A 23,098-nucleotide genomic window follows, 5' to 3' on the forward strand; every position below is an offset into this window, starting at 1 on the left:
CCCAAACCCTTTACGGTTTATCAAAAGACAAAGAGTAACGTTTAAAGCTTTTCAGAGGCCTCGTCCTTCCACATTTAGACGGGTTTGTGATGATGTCATGAGAATATCTAAATAAGGAAATGGTTCTAGATGTTCATACTATATGTTTAAGCAAAGACAGAGGCTCAAAGCATGATAATAACAGCTTGTGTGAATTGATGGAGCAGTTAAAACATGTATGAGCTGATTTATTATAATCCACACTACAGCCCTCTGGGGCCATTTTATTGTTCTTTTTATTAACCAGATGAAGAAACTGAGGTTCAGAGAGGTGAAGTAACATATCCAAAAAGTGAGTCAGATGGGACATTAGTGGAGCCAGGATTTTGACCAGGCAGTCTGGATCCAGAGTCTTGAGCACTGTCCTTCACTGCTCCTCTTGTCTGATACTTGCACCCAGTCAGAGGGGACACTATGGTCTGTTTCACTTGGAGATTAAGGCCACCCTAAGGGTGGGCAAGCAAATCGTTAACAGTTATTCAGTTCTTACTATGTACCAGACAGTAGGCTAAACATTTTTTTGTTTGTTTTGTTTTGCATTACCTCATTTAGTTCTCATAACAGCTTTAGTAGTGTAGGGACTGTCTGTTTTATGGATGAGGACACTGAGGCTTAGGGAGACTGAGTAACCTACTCAAGTTCTCATCACAAATCGAAGGGCTGGAATGTGAATCCTGGTCATCGGCTCCAGAGTCTAACACAAGGTTAAGGCTGACTGTGGAAGGAGAGCAGAATGTTCTATGTGAGGCCCTCAAAGTAGAACCCTTGCTCCCTCACAGACCCTGAGAGTCCTGGCCATGTTTAGTGATGCTGTCCTTGTCTGGAATGGTGGCTCCCTCAGACCTGTCCTCCCAGGACAGACTTATTGAGGAGAACCTGCCTGCTCATTTTTCTCCCCTGTCTTGTCCGAATGTGAACTGGGGGATTCTGGCCTTCCTTCTTGGAAAGGCACAGAAATGACCTCATTTTTCATCTCACTGCTGAGGCTGTTTTTGGCCCTTCCTTTGTTATGTTTGAGCGCTGGATTCATCTTAGATGTAGGGACAAGTGTAACTCTTAGGAGGCTCCTGGTGCCCTTCGTCCCAGGGTCATGGGTGCCCCCAGATCCCAGTCTTCCTTGGTCTCAGTGTAAGAGAGGGGCTCAGGGTATGCTTCCAGAAATGGACAACTTGCTATTACCCGCTGGGGTTTTCATTCCTTTGCCTCCAAAGGTAACCTCTGTCACTTATTTCTTTCTGAAGATGTCGCCACCGTCAGGACAAGTGTAACCTTTAAGCTAAATGAAGGCAAATGTAGTTTGAAAAAGGCTGAGCTGTTTCCTGAGGGTCTGCGACCAGTCCTCCCAGGTATGGAATCAGATGGCTGGTACAGAGAGCGCGTCTGCATGCCGGGGAAGGGATCTGTAGCCAGCAGAGCCCTTCAGACGGGATCCTACGGTTCAGACTCTCCATGGACTCTCTTCTCAAGAGAAAGAAGACCCCTGCCTGGCAGCTCCATACGCTCCTGGGGTTACACATTAGGGCATCCTTTGCCAGATACAGAGGGTGAACCTCTGGGGAAATCTGTGAGTTAATAGCAATCAATATGGGCTTAAGATGCATTAATAACTTGTGATCATATTGGGCTAAAATTTCTAGCTCTTAGAGTTTGCTTAAAATATAATCCAAAGAAATGAAAAAAGGTTTGGCTCAGAAAGGTTCATCTTTGGTGAACAAAGATATCATATCCAGCTTTTCTGTTGGATCTTGTCTTTGGAGGCAGTGATGCCATTGGCTTCAGCAGAACAAATACTTTCCAAGTAGACCTGGCTTTATGGAAAGAGCAGAATCCAACATTCCTCTTTCTCCCCTAGCTCACATTTCCAGTATTAGTTCAAAGAATAATTTTAGAGAATAAAAGAAAAACCAGGATTCATGTATTAGGGAGGGTTCTTTCCCTAGTCTACCCTCAAATAAATCATACAAACAAATAAAAGCATAGTCACTGTAGTCACATCTGGCTGCCTATTTTAAGTAACTAACCAAGATTAATTTGGGCACCTCCATTGATGGAATTGGAGAAGGAAATGGCAACCCACTCCAGTATCCTTGCCTGGGAAATCCCACAGACAGAGGAGGCTGGGTGCTACAGCCCACGAGGTAGCAAAGAGTTGGACACAACTTAGCAACTAAACAGCAACATTTGATGGAATATTACACAGCTATTAATTATGGGTTTTCTTGATGGAATATTATGCAGCTATTATGGGTTTTCAAAGAATGTTTAATGACATTAGAAAATGTTGTAATAAAGATGAAAAAAGAGTCACATTTTATATATCTAATACAACCTAAACTGTGCAAAAACAAAAAAAAGCATAAGTAGAAGAAAAACAAAACTCACCATGTCCTTATTAGTGGGTTAAATCTAGGTGGAAGGATGATGAGTGATTTTAATTTTTTTGCTGAATTTTCCAAATTCCCCAATAGTGAGCATTTATACTTTTAATCAGAGGGTGAAAGCATTATCTAAAGACAGATTTGGTCTTTAGTTCACTTAATGGTATTATGCTAATGTTAATTTCTTAGTTTTGATAAATATACATGTAAATATAAGGTGTTAACATTAGGGAACACTGGATGAAGAGTATGTGAGAACTCTGAGTACCCTCTCAGAAACTTTCCTATACATCTAAGCTTATTTCAAAATAAAAAATTTTAAAAATAGATATGGGAAAATAGAAAGTGAAAGAGGTTCATAATGGACATCTGTTCAGTTTGAGATTTGAAGTGAGCCTTTTGAGAGGTATGATGGATCTTTAGGGAAAAATTAGTTTGCCTTCTTCTTCCTTTGACCCTGATGACCTGCTGATTTGAACATTCTTATAATGTTAAGAGAAGAACATGATACAGATAATTCATCAGTTCAATTGAGATTAGTTCATTGTGTGGATAGTATGTGGATCTGCTCTTTGGTTCTGGTTAACAATCATTAGTCAAAAGATTCAGTGGAAGTCATGCAGTGAGCAGTGAGGGTCAAAAACCAGGATGTCCAAAGCCCCACGTTGCATAACACCTTCACTCCCATCCTTTGTGCTTTCATGACTGTTTGGATCTGTTGATTCTTTGTGCCATTTATTGCTCCTTGTTATTTCAAAATGAGTCGTCACTGTTGATGTGCTTTCCAGCTTTCCCTTTGAGTTGGAATTACTCCAAGGTCAGTTTGCCTAAAAGCAGGAGTTAATTTCCTTTCTACTCCCGTGCTCATTCTTTACTTGAAGATTCAGCCCCTGCTTGAGGCATCCTAGTTCAGCTTTAAAGAAATGAACCCTGAGAACATGAATGCACCTTAGGAAACCACCAGTCAGGAAGGGAAGACAACCTCTGGTTCCCATCCTCCACATATGTGGCTGGTGATTCAGAAACATCCAGCTTCTGTTCATGAAAATCAGTTTCGAGAGCTAAATGGTAAAGTTACATAGGAGGCAGTACTGGCTCTTCAAGATTATAATGTCATCGTGCTCCAGGCTGAGGGCTCGCAGTGTCTTGGCATCTGGAGTTAATCATCTGGTCCCCTGAGAGCTGTTCTAATGAAATGTTTACAGAGTTCGAGTGAATGTTCAGCCGAGTGCTTTGCCAGGATTTGGCTTCCGATAATTTTGTTTCTCCATACAGAGAAGCACAGCTCAGTAAAAGAGAGCTTCCGCTACGCAAACCTTACATGCAGCTCTGGCAAGCAAGTCCCAGGAGGCCCTGGCCAACCGAGCGCCCCTAAGGAAATGTTTATCACTGTTGAGTTTGAGCTTGAAACTAACCAAAAGGAGGTGACAGGTTGGTTCGAAAATAGTCTCTGGTACCAGGCTTCTTACAGCTTTCTCCTGTTTCTTTGCCTTTCACTCTTCATCATTCTTGTGGAAGGGAAATCGTACATTCACTTAAGTATCTCCTGTTTTTTTGGTTTGTTTACCCCCAAACTACACTGAATTGGTTTGGAACCTGATGATTTTATCTGCCTCATCAAAACTCAAAGCTACCATTTTGGCCAACAAATTTCTGTTTGAATCAAATGCTGCCCAGCCTGCTAGGTGCCCAGCTCCACGTCTCTCCCCACGCTGTCTGCAGGGGGCTGTGAGTGTTGGTAGGCCCTGCAGTCGGTCTAGACATAGTCCAGCAGACACGTGCGGCAGCCTGAACTCCCCTCCACTGCACTCTCTCTGGTTTCTGCAGCGTCTTGTGATCTCAGTTGCATCGTAAAGCGAACAGAGAAGCGGCTCCGGAAGGCCATCCGCACGCTCAGGAAGGCTGCCCACAGGGAGCAGCTGCACCTCCAGCTCTCAGGCATGAACCTCGAAGTGGCTAAAAAATCTCCCCGAACATCTGAACGCCAGATAGAGTCCTGTGGAATGGGCCAGGACCATGGAGGAAACCAATGTGGTGAGTGGCCTGCTAGCCAGGACATTTTTGCTAATAGAACTCTCTTGAGCTCCAAAAACACTAAGGGTAGCCATAAGCAAGTCTGCCCCATCCTTTCTCCCCAGGCTCCTTCCAGAGAACACCCAGGACCCTCACCCTCATTTGAGATCTACACTTGGTATTGCCCTTGCCTATTGGATCAGGAGCCCCCGAGCACGAGGAGCAGTGCCTGGCACTTAGTAAATGTCGGTTGAGTTGAGGGATGGAATGGAAGAGGCAGGGCTGATGAGGAGAGAGAGGGTTGTCCTTTAAGGGTCTGAGGGACTGTGGTCTTCAAAGTACTGTGGTCCCCCAGCTGGGGCAGGACTGCAAATATAAGTCATCATTGAGCCTTCTCAACACTCCACTCTCAACAGTTCCCCTATCATCTCCCTATGTTTTGACCCATGGTGGCAGTTAACAAAGTCTTGTCCATAATTTTGTGGAGGGGAGAGGCTAGGGATCCTCAGCTGCTTTATGAGATACCTGAGCTATGGCCCAAGCTTCTGATGAAGTTCCAGGCAAGAGGAATCTGGGCAGGAGTTCCAAGGTGGTCAGTCCTGAGGTGTGTTTGTTGTGAGAGATTGTTCTGGGCAATTATGGGAGACTCTACCTTAAAGGGTCTTAGATGGGGGAAAAGTAGGGTCTCACTTTATAGTAATAATGGTAATGATTTGAGGCTTCACCTGTGACAGGCATAACACTAAGCATTTTATCTACATTACCTCATTTAATCCTTATAGTCATCTGACCAGGCAGTATTATTATCTGCATTTTACAGAAGAGCAAACTGGAGTTCAGAAGGGTAAGTATTCTCACTCAAGGTCACATGGATGATCCTACTCCAAACCCTGTGCTCTGGTCCCAAAGAAAGGTGAATTTTGATAAGCAGACCCCTCCAGAGTAAAGTGATGTCCTTTCTAAAGTGTCATTATGGGAACAAGGCCTGAGAAATGAAGCTTGAGCTAAGCAGTAATAAATCAGTGTTTCAAAAGAAGCAAAGCTAAGCCCAGAGGCACTTGTTCAGAAAAGTTGTCAGCAATAGCTCCACAGCCCTATTCTGTTGCTTTGCCAAAACATACTGGAAATCATGTGTAAAATCAAGTGGTAACTGTCTACCAGGGGCTGTTGTCAAATAGTCATAACTCTCATTCCAGCTGACTCTCTTGAAAAAAAAAAAAAGATAAAAACAACCCAGCTGATTGATTTGTTCTCATTTAAAATTTGAAGAGTTCTAGTTTTCATACCAAAATGGTGATGAGAATTGGCTGTTGCTGCTCTAGTTTCCAGGGTCAGCTGCAGAAACTGTCAGGGACAGGCAGGTCTGTCCTGCTTCTGGCCTCTCAGAGATGTATTGTACCCCCTCATCCCCCAAGTGCTGTGCTGGAGGTAGAGGCCCTGCAAGCTCGCCAGGGAGCCTTTATGGCCAGTTAAGAGTTCAGAAAAAGCTAATGTCAAGGGCCTTGTGGGACAACTCCCAGTGAGAATATTATTAATACTACTATGGGTATGCTTCTGGGGAATAAAGACCTCACGGTGCAGATCAGGAGTTACTTAACAGAGGCCTCACGACTGTGACAACTTGTGGAAGACACACAGTATGAGGTTAGTGTGGCTGTTGTGTGTGTGTGAATGTGTTCCTGAGATGCTTGTCATGCCGAGTTAGGTTGGATTTACTTCTAACAGAGGCCACGTGTCTTGTCTCAAGAGCTCCCTCTAGCACTGGATAAATTTTGTAGCCTGCACAGGACCGTTTCAGGTTCACCCTGTCTGACAGCAGCATTGATGATTTTGTGATGTTAAGGAACACAGCACAAGAGACTACCAGTGACGCTTTCCTCCTGCTGGAGGGAGGAAGTGGGTATAAAGAGGGGTCAGTTGAATTAGTTGGAAAAGCTTTTTTACCCAGCAGACTCCTGGCAATGGCAAACCATGGTGTGTGTGTGGGTGTGTGTGTGTGCGTGTTTGTGTCCGACTCTTTCCAACCCCATGGACTGTAACCCACCAGGCTCCTCTGCCCATGGAATTCTCCAGGCAAGCATACTGGAGGGGGGATAACCATTCCCTTCTCCAGGGGACCTTCCTGATCCAGGGATCAAACCCACATACCCACATCTCCTGCATTGCAGGCAGATTCTTTACCACCTGAGCCACTAGAGAAATCCTGCATTAATGATGTTAGAACCTCATAAAGACGAGGCTTACTAGTATATTCTGAACTCTGATAGCACATGCAATGAAGACAAACTGAGGATAATTCTTTTTTGGAATTATTTTATATTTGTGGGACTTCTTTTTTTTTTTTTTTTATTCCGCTGTGAAGCCGTCTGGTCCTGGGCTTTTGTTTGCTGGAAGATTTGTGGGACTTCTTTGGTGGCTTAGATGGTAAAGAATCTGCCTGCAGTGTAGGAGACCTGGGTTTAATCCCTGAGTCAGGAAGATCCCCTAGAGAAAGGAATGGCTACCCACTCCAGTATTCTTGCCTGGAGAGTTCCATGGACAGAGGAGTCTGGTGAGCTACTGTCCATTTATGTTTCTAAAAAAAGAGCCCAAAGAGTGTTTTGAGCCACCTAGAAGGAGAGATGGGACCATTATGTTTTTCCTTTAAAATATTTTTTATTTAGTTTTTAATTACCTATAAGTGGTACATGTTTCAAATGATATAGAAATGTACACAGGATGGAAATTTTCCAATCAGCTTCCAACCCCACTCTCCAGAAATAATCACTGTCAATAGTTTGCTGTGGATTTTTCTACATCTGTTTTTATGCAGATATAAAAATGAAATTTTATTTATTTATTCAATGAATATTTATTGAGCACCAAATGTGTGCCAGGCACTATTCTAGGTGCTGGAATCCAATAATGAGACAAAAGATCAAAAATCTCAGCCCTTGCAGAGTTTAGAGTTCTAGAAGAGGGAGACAGACCACAAACCAATAAAGAAGAAAGTATATCCTATAGCAAATGGTGGTGAGGAAGTGAAGAACAAGTAAGCAAGGAAGTGGAATAGAAAATGCCGAGGCAGGACTTCCCTGGTGATCCAATGGTTAAAACTCCACGCTTGCAATGCAGGGGGCGCAGGTTTGATCCCTGGACATGCCGCGCAGCACAGCCAGAAAATAAAAATAAATAAATAAAATGCCAGGGAAAGGGGAGGGGTGAGGAGGAAGGTACTCTGCCAAAATGTAGACTATGCTCAGGGGCTGTGGTCATTGAAAAGTGAAATTTGGGAAGAGATGTGAAGGATGGGAGGAACTAGCAGTGAGAACATCTAGGGGAGGAGTCCCAGGTAAAGGAAACAGCAAGTACTAAAACCCCGAGGTACTGAGGAGAAGGCCAGGATGATGAGAGCTGAGGAAAGGAGGGTGGAGGAAGAAAGTCAGAGCAGAGGCAGAGGGCCAGATCCCGTGGGGAGTGGAAAGTGTGGTGAGGACTCTGAATCTGAGTGAGAGAAAAGCCTGAGAAGGGATTTTAGCAAAGCGATAACAAGGTTCTGACTTATGTTTGAAAAGGATAACTTTGGCTGCTTTATTAAAAATAGGCTGAAGGTTTGTGTGTGATAAAGCAGTAAAAATAATATCAATATAATTTTAATAGTGCTACATATTGTTTTTAACTACAGAGTAGATCATGGCCACCTTTCCGTGCTAACAGAGGAGCTACCATACTTCTTTTAAAGCTTCCTGGTCTATGTTTGTTTTAAGACACCAGTATTTATTAGCCATACTCCTGATGGTGCCATTTAATCAAGCTATTCTTAATTTTTCTATGACAAACAATGCTGCAATAAATATTCTTTTTGTGCACAGGCCAATATTTCTGGAAGATAGACTTGTAGATGTTTAATTGCAGGTTGAAGGACGTACATGTTTAAAACTGAATAGATATTGCTAACTCAACCTCCAAAAACATACTAATATATACTCCCTCCAACATTGTGATTGAGCACTTATTGCTCCACATCATTGGTAACATGGGTTATATATTATTGATCTTTTTAATTTTTGCAAATCTGACAAGTAAAAATGATGGTCATTTGAAATTGTTTTTCTTTGATTATTAGTAAAACTGAGCATGCTGTCATATGTCTGTGGCCATTTTGATTTCCTCTTCTGAGAATATCCATTTTCTTCAGCTATTTTTCCATTGAAGTTTTTGTTTTTCCAACATAATTTTTAAAAAATAAAATTTAAAGCCCCAAATTTTATCAAAGAACATAGTCACTTCTGACCAAACATTTTCTTTCTTATAATAATTTTATGTAGTAAAGTCTCATTATCTTGGCATTTAAGGACTTTGAGGACAGTCCGCTCTGCAAGTGATCTTTGTACCATCTGTGATCAATTTTAGCAAGATGGCAAAAAAATAAAATGGCAATTATATTCTCCAAGGAACAAATTCCTCAAGCTCGTAGTAATTCATAAAGTCCTTTGTATCTAAAGAAAAATTAATAATGACTTGGATTTCTCTTTTTCTTTCATAGCTATTTATCCTTTCATAAAGGATACATTATTTAAGGAATATACTTGCTAAAGTATAAATTTTTGTATTTGATTATGTTGAAACTTGCCGAAATTTTAAAAAGACAACTGGCAAACTGGGAAGTGTTCTAGCACCTGGGTTCTTGAGAAATTAGAGAAGTTTAATTCAAATTTTAATAGTAGTAGCTTTCTTCTGCAGCAGTTGGGAAAAATTAATTCAAATAGAATTTATTGAGATCCCACTCTGTGCCACAATAAGAACTTGGGATGAAGCAGTAAGAATATAATGGGTGAAAACCCTGCTTTTATGAAGTTCACATTCTAATGGAGAGAGATGGATAATCAAAAAGTAAAGGAAAAGATAGTTTCAGAAATTATAAGTGCTATTGAACATAATAGAAAAGAAAGTGTCAGAGGGGAGGAGAGATTTCTGCTCTTGACAGGGTATTCAAGGAAGGCTGTCAGAGCAGGTTGCATTTGAGCTGAGACCTAAGTGAGAAGGAGGAACTGAACATGCAAACCCAGTGGAAACAGGGGGTGCTTGAACAGAAGAGACAGCAGCATGTGCAAAGGGCCTGAGGCAGGGAGAAGCCAAGTATTTTCTTCTTAATTTTTTCAAAACTGAGAAATTATTTGGAATTGAGCAGGTGGAAAATTTCTGTTTTAAATCAAGGAAAATGTAAGTGGCATATTAGCAATATAGACCAATATTAAACTAATATTTATCACCTAGACTTGATAGGAAATTCATTTAATTAAAAAAGTTCAGAAAACATAATTTAGTAAAACGTTGACATCTATTGAACACTTAATGCATTCGGCCCTTTGTTAAGCACCTTACCTGTGTGCGTGTTTAGTAACTTCAGTCACATCCTACTTTTTGTGACCCTGTGGACTATAACCGACTAGGCTTCTCTGTCCATGGGATTCTCCAGGCAAGAATACTATAGTGGGTTGCCATGCCCTCCTCCAGGGGATCTTCCTGACCCAGGGATTGAACCCAAGTCTCTTATGTCTCCTACACTGGCAGGTGGATTCTTTACCACTAGTGCCACGTGGAAGCCCTAAGCACCTTACACAACTCTTCTAATTTAGTCTTTGTCACAAGTCTATTCTGCGTCATACCATTTTTATAGATAAGGAAACAAAGGCATGAGAAGGTAAGCAGTTTTCTCAATGTCGTACAGCAAGCAAGTGGCAGAGCCAGGATTAAAATTTGGGTCTGACTCAAGAGCCCATGTTCCTAACTCTCAATTTGAATACTCTCACCTCTCCTGGGTACTGCCTATGCCCTGTGATTATCCTACTCATACCCAACTCATATGGTGAGTCCTCTGTGGGCCGGCTTTGTGGTGGGTGCTGAGGAGGATTGAATAAGTAAGATAGCATCCCTCAAGTCGTAACCCTCCCAGGTAAGAGTCAGAGAAGCCTTCCCCAAAGAGGGAAAGCCTCCGTGAGCTTTAAAAGGAGCACAGATGATGCATAAATGAGTAGAGGAACAGCCTTGGGGAGTGAGGACCAGCAAGATGTGCCCAGGGGATCTTTGGCATTTCAGTATTACTAACCCTGGAGTGGAAGGTGGGATGTGGTGGGCAACAAGGCTAGTGGGGAAAACATGGCCAAGTCATGAGAGACCTTGATTATGTTTATCTGTAGGTGACAGGTATCATTAGAGGCTTTAATCAGGGAGCATAAGGTCATATTTATATTCTAGAAAGAGCACTCCAACTGAATTGAGGGTCAGGACTGGAGGCAGAAAAACCTATTTGGGAGCTTCTGAATGCTTTGCGTAAGAGATATTGAGAACATGAAGGCGCTAGATGGAGTAGAAAAGCAACAGTGGATTAGAGAAATATTTAGGAAGAGATGTGAACAGCATTTGCTGATAAATTGGATTGGGGACTGAGACAAGGAAAGGGTTGGGGTGAGCTCAGAGGTTTCTGACTTGGTCTCTAATCCTGCATTTTCTTCCCATACATCCCGCATCTTACCCAGCCCTGTTTCATATGCAGGAGGCACCGACAAAGAGCCTGTGGGTTGATTGAATGGTAAGATGAATGTGATCACTGGGGAAGAAATAATCAAAAGATTTATAGGAAAACAGGAAAAAAATGGGCTCTTGAGAGGGCATGAGAAAGAATGAAAACTCACATACAGAAAAGGAGACTGAAGGCTGAGTTTGAGATGAAGACACTGAAAAGTGCAGGTTGGCAAGTCGAGGAGGCTTTTGAGGCAGGGAGTGAAGCAGCCAGAGAAGTACTTTAGGAAGGTGAATCTGTTGGTAATAACAGAGCTAGGGCCAGGAGGAACGGCCGGCAAGGGAGTGCACTGGAAGGTTATTGCAGTAATCTAGATACGAGATGGTGAGGAGCAAAGGACACTAGTGCCATAGGGATAAAAAATCGGGGACAGACAAAAGGGACCCAAGTATAGGATGCTACAGCAGGGAGAAGAGAAGTCTGGGATAATGTGGTTTGGAGCCTTGGTGACTGGGAGTGTAGAGATGCTGTTTATAAAGAGGGTAAAGCCAGAGGGGTATGAAGGCTTGGACAGGGGAAGAGAAGAGAAGCATTCCCCTTGGGAAAGTAGAATTTGAGTTGCAACAAGACTCCCAGGCAGAAATGTCCACAGGCAGTTGGGGGTCTAGAAAAATGATGTCACCTCTCCACGTGTAGACTGATCCCCCTACCCCGCATCTGTCCACACTTGCTCTGACTTGCCTCCTGTTAAAAGGGATGAACAGCCCACGCTACTTCCTAAGGCCCACTCTTCCCCTGGGGCTCCAGGGCCCATTCCCTCTCACCATCTCAAGAACAATGTTCCTGCTCTTGTCCCCACTGACCCTGCATCTCAGAATTCTCCTTCTCTACTGGATCATTTCCAACAGCACACAAACCTACTCCTGTCTTAAAACCCACACAAATCCTCCTTTGACTTCTTTTGCTTCTCTCCAGATCCTGCCTCCTTTCTTTGATCCTCTGTCAAGCAAAACTCCTTGAGAGACTTTTCTAAATTCCTTGTCTTTTCTTCCTCATTGACCATTTTCTCCTCCACCCTAACCAACCTGGTTTTCATTCCCAACGTCTCCAGGGGAACTGCTTTTCCCAAGATTACTAACAACTTCCGTGTTACCAAATCCAGGTTGCCAGCTGTCACTCAGACTCTGCTGACCCCTCCCTCCTCCCGGAAACTCTTCTCATGGGTTCACACCACACACACCTCAGGTTCTCTTCCTGCTTCACCAGCTGCTCCCTTTTCATTTCCCATGCTGGGGGTCCCCTAATTTTTTTTTTTATCTCTAGACATCATGGATCCCAGGGCTCAGTCCTCCATGCCCACCCTTATCTTTTTTTTTTTTTAACTCTCTTCGATGACCTCATTCAGTGCTGCAATAGCTTTAAATACCACCATAGGCTGGTGACTCCCAAACTGCCCTCTACAACTCTAACCTCTGAACTTACCTGTCCTAGAGGTGCTGAATGTTTTATCACACATGCACACACACACAGAGTGAAATACTTTTGAATTTATGAATGTTTACTTATTTTAAAATTATATACTATTGCCTAATATATTGCATACATCATTTTAAAAAAAAAGAAGAGATACAGATTAAATAAACAACATTTTAAATAGCTGGCTAGCCTCTGAAGGCACCATGTTGACAACTCAGCAACGTTTATTGTTAACGGTAGTGACTGTAAATCATTTTTTTCAAACAGTCTTTTTGTTCATTACTAGTGTTTTGGCTCACCTCTTGTGAGATCTGATTAAATCATCACTGTTTCTATCTTGGGATATGGTTTGACAAGAGCTGGTACCAGGAAAACAAGCTGTGTCAGTTCTGCACTTCCCTGGGTTTCACCTGTGCCTGCATCACTGGTCCTGCATCATGGGTCCAGGATTTCTACAAGAATCGTTGAAAGCTGCTTTCTACTTTGTGATGGTTTGTCTGTTTGAGACCAGTTAATATAATCAGGAAACATGTTCAATGAGGCATAATTGAAATTCTTCTCAAGACACGGAAAAGAAGTGAGTCAGTTAGCACCTCCCCACTCACAGGTCTCTTTCTTGGGGACTTTGTGTCTTCACAAGCGTGTCTGACTTGTGGAGATGTGGACTGACTGAGGGGCCAATCTCTCTTCTTTTTTAAACAGAAGAACTTAAAAAAACTATTTTTTTTCCAGTTTTATTGAGATATAATAGACATACAGCAAAGTATAAGTTTAAAGTGTACAGCATAATGATTTGACTTACGTGCATCATGAGATGATTACCACAGTAAGTTTAGTGAACATCCATCATATCAAATAGTTACAGCACTGAAGAACTATGAAAAAAAAAAAGTTTCTCCTTGTGATGAGAACTCTTAGGGTTTACTCTCTTAACAACTATCGTGTATAACATACAGCAGAGTCAATTATATTTATCATGTTGTACATTATATTCCTAGTACTTATTTATCTTATAACTGGAAGTTTGTACTTATTGACCACCTTTATCCAATTTCCCCTTCTCCTGCCCTGATCTCTTTTTCTGTGAGTTTGTTTGTTTGTTTTTGAGCTATAACTGACCTACAGCACTATGTTAGTTCCTGGTGCATGACATAGTGATTCGATATTTCTATATATTTCAAAATGATTACTATGGTAAGTCTGGTTTAGATACTAAACCAATGAACCTTTCTTTATGTCTTATTTTTTAGATAAAATTTAATATGCATAGATGTGAAAATGCTTTGTAAACTGCTGAGGTGTAATATTCTAGCTTGGAGACCACCAGCATAATGAATGCCTTCTCAATACCAAGACTTGCATGGCCCCAAAGTTTCTTAAACTCAACATGTCTAAACAAAACCTTTTCTTCTCTCTCCCTCCACACACCCAAATCCCCTTCACCCTCATCTCTGTAACTGGCTGCCCTGTTTGCTCAGTTGCTCTAGTTGAAAGCCTCAGTTTTCTTGACCTCTCTTGTTCTCTCATGCTCCTTATTGAATCCATTAGCAAATCCTGTCAGATCTGCCTTTAACCTGAGTCTAACTAGGTTTCTCTTCCTCTGTTTTTACTACTCTGTTCCAAACCACCACCATCTCTTGCCCAGTCTATTGCAATGGGCTCTGATTGTTCACATTACCCTTGCCTGCCTTCCGTCTGTTCTCCGCACAGCAGCCAGAAGATCTTTTAGGAATAAAAGTCAGATCATGTCCCTGCCCCATTCAAAACCTTCAGCACACTTTGAGTAAGGGCTAATTTCCTTACCAAGACCTTCAAGAATCTATGTAACCTGGCCCTTGCTTGCTTTTAGAGTTCATCTCCTATCACCCAGCCCCTTTCACTATGTTCCTGCTGCACTGGCTTTTTTGCTATCAGGCAAGACCATTGCAAGGCTGTTTACCTCATTTCACTCTGATCTCTGCTCACAGAGGCCTTTCCGGGCTATTCTTCTAAAATAGCATTCACGCAGACCACTACTCTTTGCCTTACTCTCTTCCCCGTTTGAATTTTCTTCATTGCACTTACCTCTCATTAGCATTCTACCATGTATTTATTTGTTTGCTCATTTATTGCCCATATTCTCCACTAGAGCAAGAGCCCCTTTAGGGCAGGGCCATGTCTGTCTTCTCTGCTGTATCTCCAGCTCCTAGAACAGTACTCTGCACATAATTGGTGCTAAGTACTTAACTGAATAAGTAAGTAGACGAATCTTCACAGGAACAACAGATGACATCCCGAGGATAGTCACCAACACTAAGAAAAAAGGGGGCCGGGGTAAATCTTTGGGGAAATATTTACATTGAGGGCAAAAGAGACATCTTAAACGCAGTGAAATTAGTCCCATTAACCAGGCATGAAGAAAATATAGCATACCCTGGGAACCCAACAAGGAAGGCATCAAGTTGGACTCCTCTCTCCGCCCCAACTATAAGAAAGTTTTCGAATAGGAAACCTGAGAACACACCAAAACCTGGACAGACGTGACAAGTCAATCTCTCAGCCCAAAAGGGTGCTATCTCTTGTCACTCTGAAACACTCATTTAAAAGGTGTTCAAATCGGGATCCCTAGGCCACAGCACTGCCTCGGGTGCCATTGCCTCTGAGCCGGGACAAAGCAGCAGCACCAAGAGACCCTGGGAATTCATGTGGGCTGCCTGAGGCTCTCCAGAAGGTAGGGCGTGATCCTTAAGAAAACAGTCGAATGCTGGGGAGTGACCTCTTTTATTAGGTTCACCATCTTAACTGCAGAGAGACCATAGTGTTTGTCCATAGCCTGAAATACTCAAAGGCGTGGTGTTGAAAAGAGGGCTAGCCTTCAGGTCTCTTTGTCACCATTAATCCTGGTCCCCACTGGTCTCTCCCTTTTGCATCAGAAAAGCTTTTTTTTTTTTTTTGAAGAGGAGGAGAAAACAGCTGTGCGGGATTTGAGAACGGGATTTTAATGGTCACTGAAGACACACAAAAGCTTTGCTATGATAGTGGAGTGTTCTGGGGGTAATTGACTCCTTTGTCTGGGGCAGCAAAACAAGCTGGCTGCTCAAGGAGAAAAGAGATGCAACTGGAACTGGGATGGAGGTCTCTTGAGGCCAGATCTTCAGCACATTTGCAAAGAGCTGTTTTCAGGCATCTCTTTATGACATTTCAGAATTGCTTTTTCCTGTTTGGCTCATTTTTACCTTGAGAAAGAAACAAATTAATCTGGAAGGTTGTTGGCATGGATTATTTTTGTAGGTCTGTAGGTATTTCTCTCTGGAAGGAAAATAGAAACTGTGAGTGACAAGATGAGTTTGTTAATGTGGAGCAGGCCTTTCACACTGAGAAAAAAGGACCAGAGCTTTCTTTTGGGGGTGGGGGGGAAGGGGGGGTGGCCTGAGGGGCATTTCTCAGTTCTTTGCTCACTTGAGAAATTGTAACAGATGTGGGTTATTGTGAGGCTTCGCAAAATGTAACCTTGGAAAAAAAAGGTTTTGGGGGGGTGGTCAATAGTTTTAAGGAGGAGTGGACATCCAGAACAGCAGAAGTCCATTCAGTTACTCTTTGCAGTAGGAACCAGGTCATTTTTATCCACTCACAGAGGGGGTCTTTTTCTGACAGAGGAACTGTGATGAAACAGACCAAGCTGACCTGACTCCAAGTTATGATTCGTGGGGCTGTTGGAATCATCGTTGTCCATATGGACACTGTCCCTTTAGGTGAATGGGTGTTACGAAAACAGCCTTTCCCACAATGGACTTGGCTTGGGCTAGAGAAGCCCCAGACAGCCTTGGTTTTATTTACTTCTTCCAGTCTTCATGACAGTTGGCTTGTTAGAGTCATGAAGGAGTTAGCTCTCATTTACTGTCTGCTGTAGGCACTGAAATAGTCAGGTGGGACCCAGGATAAAAAGCCATGAATTCCTAGTACGTAATTCAGCCCTGCTTTTCATGGGAGATGAGCTGAAACAGGGTAATTATGGAAACCATTATCCAGTAGGGCCACATTTAGAGACTAAGTCTGGAATTACAGGCTCTGTCTGCCACAGTTCAGTGCATCATATCCACTATAATGTCATTTGCCAAGAAAGGAAGAGTTTAGTTCACTTTTAACTTTTTAAAAAAGTATCACAAAATTAAATAAAAAATACGTGAATATTATAAAAGAAAATCCAAACAATGTAAAAAGTGTTAAGATTTAGATTTTAGTGTAGACTTTCTTGATTGATATCTTTTCATTGTAAAAGTAATATTTGAAGTGGCATATTTCAGCTTACTATGACTTTTTTTAAGTCTCATTTTTGTTTTCTTTAGATTACGGAGTAAATAATGAAAAGATTTTTATTACTGGTAATAGAGAAAAAGTACATATGCAAATTGCGCTTGTAGGGTAGGATGAAAACCAATATTACCCCTTACACACATTCAAGGGCTCTAATAACTAATTTTATCATGTGATATTTTGTTTTCTAATTCTGGGCAGCTTAGATGTAAAAGAAAATGTGTTTATTCTAGTCAAACTCCCCATATGCCCCATAGAGAATCCTTGCAAAGTCTGGAATTGTGATTCAGTTGGTGGTTTTGTTCAATGATCTTTTTCCTCTTTAAACTCAAAGCTCTTGATCTCATTGTAGGTGTATTTCACAGATCAGTTGTGGGATCTTGGCAAAATTATTTAATGTCTCTAAGTCTCTGCTTCTGTGAAATGAAGCTAATCATAGCACCTTGCTCCTTCGGGTTGTTCAGGACTAAGTGAGATAATGTATGTAAAGCTTATTGCATGGTTGCCATGACCTTCTCCAGGGGATCTTCCCGGCCAAGGGATCAAACCTGTGTCTCCTACATCTTGTGCATTGGCAGCTGGGTTCTTTACCACTAGCGCCACATGAGAAGCCCCAGTAGATCACAAGTAGTCAACAAATGTTAGCCATCAGAAAGCCTGTTTGATGGTTCTGATGTTGTTGTTTAAGTATTGTACTAGGGAACCCACTTCAGTGTATTTACTTTATATTCATATCCTAAGATAAGATATAAGATGTTTGTTGTTTAACAACACCAAAAAATATGATCAGAACATAGTTTATTAACTTCCTTGTAGTTTATTCTTCCAGGAGATGTTTACTAGGATTTGCTCTTTGTAATGTATTAACATTATTACAAATATGAAGCATACTATTTTGCACAGCTCATCTGTAAGACACTTGAGATCACCCTCCCCATAGCCAACAGTCAGTTCAGTTCAGTTGCTCAGTCATGTCTGACTCTTTGCGACCCCATGGACTGCAGCACTCCAGGCTTCCCTGTCCATCACCAACTCCTGGAGTTGCTCAAACTCATGTCCATCGAGTCAGTGATGCCATCCAACCATCTCATTCTCTGTCATCCCCTTCTCCTCCTGCCTTCAATCTTTCCCAGCATCAAGGTCTTTTCCAGTGAGTCAGTTCTTTGCATCAGGTGGCCAAAGTATCGAAGTTTCAGCTTCAGCATCAGTCCTTCCAATGAATATTCAGGACCAATTTTCTTTAGGATGGACTGGTTGGATCTCCTTGCAGTCCAAGGGACTCTCAAGAGTCTTCTCCAACACCACAGTTCAAAAGCATCAATTCTTTGGCGCTCAGCTTTCTTTATGGTCCAACTCTCACATCCATACATGACTATTGGAAAAACTGTAGCTTTGACTAGATGGACCTTTGTTGGTAAAGTAATGTCTCTGCTTTTTAATATGCCATCTAGGTTGGTCATAGCTTTTCTTCCAAGGAGCAAGCATCTTTTAATTTCATGGCGGCAGTCACCACCTGCAGTGACTTTGGAGCCCAAGAAAATAAAGTCCCCACAGCCAACAGAGAGTGAGCATTTCAAAACACAGCTTCTGGTCATATTCCTTGTCTTTCAGTGGCTCTTTTGGGATAAAATTCAATCCTTCAGGATAAAATCCAAAGATCTGACACTCAAGGACTTTTTCAATCTATCTTTCTTCCCCAAACTTTCTTCCTCCCCTTTCCTCCCATATGTCAGACATGAATCTTTACAACCTGCCCCTTTGCCTATCTGGGGAGCTCCTACTTATCCTTCAAGCCCTCTTGAAGATGTGGCCTCTTCTAGGAAGGCTTCCAGAATGCCACCAGCTTGAATTAATAGCACCTTCCTGTCTATTATTTCAATACCAATCCTATGTTCAGTGAATGATTTTCACCTTTATACTCCTGACAATCCCATGAAGTAGGGGATGTCATCAAGTGCTTGTATTCAAAACTGTTGAGGACCACTGTGATCCCTGCCCTCAAGGAGCTCAAGGTCTAGGGAAAGAGGACCTGTAAATGCCCCTAACAGAGGGTGACAGGGATCATGGCAGATGAGTGTGCGCAAGGAACCCAGAGATGGCACATGTTCTATATTCAGGGGGATTGTATAGGGAAGTGTGGGGTCAATGCCATCAGTTGAACTTCATCCCCAGCACTCATATCATCCTTCCTTGGGCTCTGTCCTCTCACTGACCAGATCATTTCCTCCTTTGGCTAGTCAGTTGCAGGGCTGGGACATATTATGACGGAGCACAGGAACGCTGTATTTTATGTCCAAATGGAACCTTCCAAAATGAGGAAGGGCAAATTACATGCGAACCATGTCCAAGACCAGGAAGTCCTGAGACCCTGAAGACCCCAGAAGCTTGGAATGTGTCTGAATGTGGAGGTAAGAGTTCTGTCTGTCTCTTCTTACTCCTCCAGTCTCTGAAATCGTTGTTGAGACAGAAGGCATAAATAACATCTTAATGCAGAAAATGTGTACTGCACCACGGAATTCTTACTGGTAGAAACTTTATTGGGCTCATCTTATTTGCTGAATAAATGAAGACCTGATATAATACATTGGCAGAGAAAATATGTGTATGTTGCAATTGCATGTTTCATCTTTGTAAATAAATACCCTCTGAGACCTGAGTGATCAACCAGTGTGGAGGGACTATCTGAAAGTGTCAAAAAATGGAGACAGTAGCTCTGATTATTTCAAGCTTTCATCTCAAAGTCATAGCTTATTGATTTTTTTTTAAAATGGAGGATAATTACTTTACAGTGTTGTGTTGGTTTCTGCTGTACAACAACGTGAAATCAGCCAGAAGTATACATATATCCCCTCCCCCTTGAACTTCCCTCCCACCTCCCACCCCATCCTACCCCTCTAAGTCATCACAGGGCACCAAGATGAGCTCCTTGAGTTATACAGCAGCTTCCCACTAGCTATTTTACACACGGTAATGTTTATGTTTCAATGCTACACTCTCAATTTGTCCCACTCTCTCCTTGCCCCGCTGATTTTTTTTTCAAGTGTCCATCTGGCTATTTTGTTAAAACTCCGTGAAGAGTTTTTAATCATCTTCTATAAATATTAACTCTAGAGCCACACTTACTTGGGTTCTGTGGGCTTTTTTCCTATTTACTGTAAATGTCTTTATTAAACAGTAGAAGGGCCAGCTGTCCTGACACTCTGTGGGTTCAAATGAATGGTGTGATTTGATCTGGTGATTTTTAGGTGATGTCCAGGGCTGAGTGCACCAGAGCCCCAGTGGCCTTGTCTCTCTTTCTAGTGACTTCTGGAGCCAACTTTAGTTCCCACCTTAATGACTCCAAAGTCAACTACAGGACCTTTTCTGATTTAAAAATCAGATCCTCAGATTGACTGTGTGACTTCTAGCATAAACTTTGGCCTGTTATGAAATCCTAGAACCAATGGTAAGATTAATAAGGAGGTACTTTGGGGGAATCTGTTCATACTTGTATGTGATCTCAGTAATATACATATTTATAGTAAACAAGAACACTAGTAATAATAATTTATTGAATACTTACCTGTGTCAGGCATCATGCAGGCATTCATGGGTAGTTCAGTGAATTACTCATGTGGTGGTTGTATCACTACAAAAACTTTATGAGGTTAAAGTGGCTGATTCAAGGTCACACAGCCAAAGAGTAGAGGGTTTAGAATCAGAACTCAGGTCTGACAGACTCCAGACTCCTCCCTCATGTATATTTGTTAAATACTGTTATATCTATAACTTATGGTTAGAAAGAAAACTGTGAAAATTAATAGAGAGAGGATTAGGAATATAAGAAACAACAGATTTCTTTTTATAGCATCTTGCTAATGACAAGCTAATTCCTAAGTAAATATGTGCTTTTAGAAATCCTTTTGTTTATGGCTGTGATTCTTGTCATAAACTAAAATAAATAAGGTGTTTAAGGCTTCCCAGGTGGCACAGTGGTAAAGAATCCACCTGCCAGTGCAGGAGACGCAGGACACCTGGGTTCAGTCCCTTGTTTGGGAAGATCCCCTGGAGAAGGAAATGGCAACCCACTCCAGTATTCTTACCTAGAGAATCCCCATGGACAGGAGCCTGGCAGGCTGCAGTCCATGGGGCTGCAAAGAGTCAGACATGACTGAGCAACTGAGCACGCACGCACACACACACACACACACACACGTTTAAATAAATGTCTCTGGGTCCCTCTGTTACTGTGGATAGGATTGGCTGTATTTAGTAGACTGAATGAGGGAGGCCAGGACACTCCTCAGTGTAAGATGTAACTTAGTATATAAAATTGGTAAAAACTGGTAGACCCTTCCATAACCAAGAGTCTTGTTATCCCAGGATGTATTCAGCTGGGTGACTGCGGGCAGAGAACCCTCTCTCTGGGGGCTCCAGCACTGCAGTGGCTGCCTGGGCCCATGTAGTCCTCAGCCTGCAGCATACTCAGGCCTGCTCCATTCTTCAGAAGGGTCAACTCTTGTCTCCATCTTTGCCCTGTGGGTAAACATCAGGCACCCACATGCCACTTCATCGGGGTCAGCTTTGTCAGCAGGACAAGGCTTCTGCTTGCTGAGGTGGGAGCCGAGGTCAGCACAGGCGGACAGGCCTGACCGCATCTCTCTGACCTCACTTGCAGAGAGGTGGGGCAGGCTCTCCCCGGGGGCCTTGCTCACCTAGGGTCATTCCTCCCCCAGGTCTGTGCCAACCTGGTGAATACTCTGCAGATGGCTTCACACCCTGCCAGCCCTGTGCCCGGGGCACATTCCAGCCTGAAGCCGGCCACACTTTCTGCTTTCCCTGTGGAGGGGGCCTCCCCACCAAACACCCTGGAGCCACTTCCTTTCAGGACTGTGAAACCAGAGGTGAGGACTTGGCAGCTTGCCTTTTCCCCAAGTGGAATTTTCCTTTTGAGGACCAAGGAGTCTAGTACAGCTCCGATCAAGCCCAGCCCGAGGCGCCCTGTGTGAAACTCAGTGGCAGGAAGCTTAGGTCCCCAGGGCGATTCATTCCTGCAGGATGGGCAGGGAGCACAGGAACTGCCCAGACATGGGCCTCCTCGCCCTCCCATCTTAGCCCCTTTGGATGGGGCTGACTGCAGGAAGACCAGGGAGAAGCACGCAGATTTAGTCCCCAGGCTCCCTCTGCTCCTTCCTTCCAGGCTTCCTCTAGCGCCTCACCCTTACCTAGAGCTCTCCACTCCAGAACAGACCCTGCCCCTTCTCTGCAGCCTCACCACCCCCTCCTGCCAGAGTTCAGCCTGGAGCCTGGGGTCAGCTTTGTGCCCCTCCATGCTTGCAAGCTGCTGTGCGCGAAGACAGCTGTGAGCAGTCATGTCTGATGGCACAGACCCTAAACTCAGAAGATACACCCGTACCTCATTCCCTTTGTAATTTTCTGTGTCATGAGTCACAGGTCCCACCCAAGCTGGCTATTTAGGGAATTAAGTGTTGATTAGCCCCAGATTAGTAGGAAAGCAGTACTTCATTTGGGCATAAACATTTCTTTCATGAACTGTGAAATTTCTTGTGTTGCATTTGATGAAAATAGTTTTTTTGTTGTTGTTGTTCTCTCCTCCCTCCCCGACTCCTGCAGTTCAGTGTTCACCTGGACATTTCTACAACACCACTACTCACCGATGCATTCGTTGCCCAGCAGGAACATACCAGCCAGAATTTGGAAAAAATCATTGTGTTTCCTGCCCAGGAAATACCACGACTGACTTTGATGGGTCCACAAACATAACTCAGTGTAAAAGTAGGTTTCTCTCTAAGGCTTTTCTCAGTGGTGCTTAAGTGGGCAAGTGCCTGGGCCTACCTGGGGGTGGGGGATGGCAGGGGTCCTTGGTTCATTCGGGATCATGGAGCCGCTCTTATCCCTGCTCAGGGCTTTGCCGATCAGCACTGGACCCTCAGGTGCTCACCTGTATCCATCCATCTACTTCTCCAGACAGGCAAGCTGTACTGTCTGTAATTTCCTGCTAAGGGCCAAATGTCAGGTCAGCCCTGTTCAGCAAGCACTGTTTGAGGATCTGTAATGTGTCAGGCACTGCAGGCAGAATACGTCCTTGGTTCTGCAGCAGCACCAGCTGTGGGATTGCGGAGGAAGGAGCCACTCCCTCTCTCTGGTGATGTGCTGTGCTTAGTTGCTCAGACGTGTCCGATTCTTTGCAACCCCATAGACGTAGCCCACCAGGCTCCTATGTCCATGGGGATTCTCTAGGTAGGAACACTGGAGTGGATTGCCATACTCTCCTGCAGGGGATCTTCCCAACCCAGGGACTGAATTCAGGTCTCCCACATTGCAGTCGGATTCTTTACTGACTGAGCCACCAGGGGAGCCCCGCTCTGTCTGGAGAGATGAGGAAAGGCTTCAGGAG

The 23,098-nt window shown here is 43.2% G+C and overlaps 1 protein-coding gene across 6 annotated transcripts in view; it reads left to right on the forward strand.

The window, feature by feature from the left end:
• SCUBE2 (signal peptide, CUB domain and EGF like domain containing 2) overlaps positions 1–23,098 on the forward strand; it is a 68,039-nt gene that overhangs the window by 35,935 nt on the left and 9,006 nt on the right. For 3 of the 6 annotated variants that reach the window (XM_081540726.1, XM_081540727.1, XM_081540729.1), the window contains 6 exons: positions 1,281–1,385; positions 3,693–3,848; positions 4,245–4,451; positions 18,939–19,109; positions 21,417–21,584; positions 22,315–22,476. In XM_081540726.1, coding sequence (XP_081396852.1) covers positions 1,281–1,385; positions 3,693–3,848; positions 4,245–4,451; positions 18,939–19,109; positions 21,417–21,584; positions 22,315–22,476 — 969 coding nt within the window. The remainder of the gene's footprint in view (positions 1–1,280; positions 1,386–3,692; positions 3,849–4,244; positions 4,452–18,938; positions 19,110–21,416; positions 21,585–22,314; positions 22,477–23,098) is intronic. The other 3 variants (XM_081540730.1, XM_081540731.1, XM_081540728.1) reach the window with 2 other exon arrangements.

Source organism: Giraffa tippelskirchi, chromosome 11, assembly GCF_054371585.1.
Source record: "Giraffa tippelskirchi isolate mGirTip1 chromosome 11, T2T-mGirTip1v1.2.pri, whole genome shotgun sequence".
NCBI classification, from domain to species: domain Eukaryota; kingdom Metazoa; phylum Chordata; class Mammalia; order Artiodactyla; family Giraffidae; genus Giraffa; species Giraffa tippelskirchi.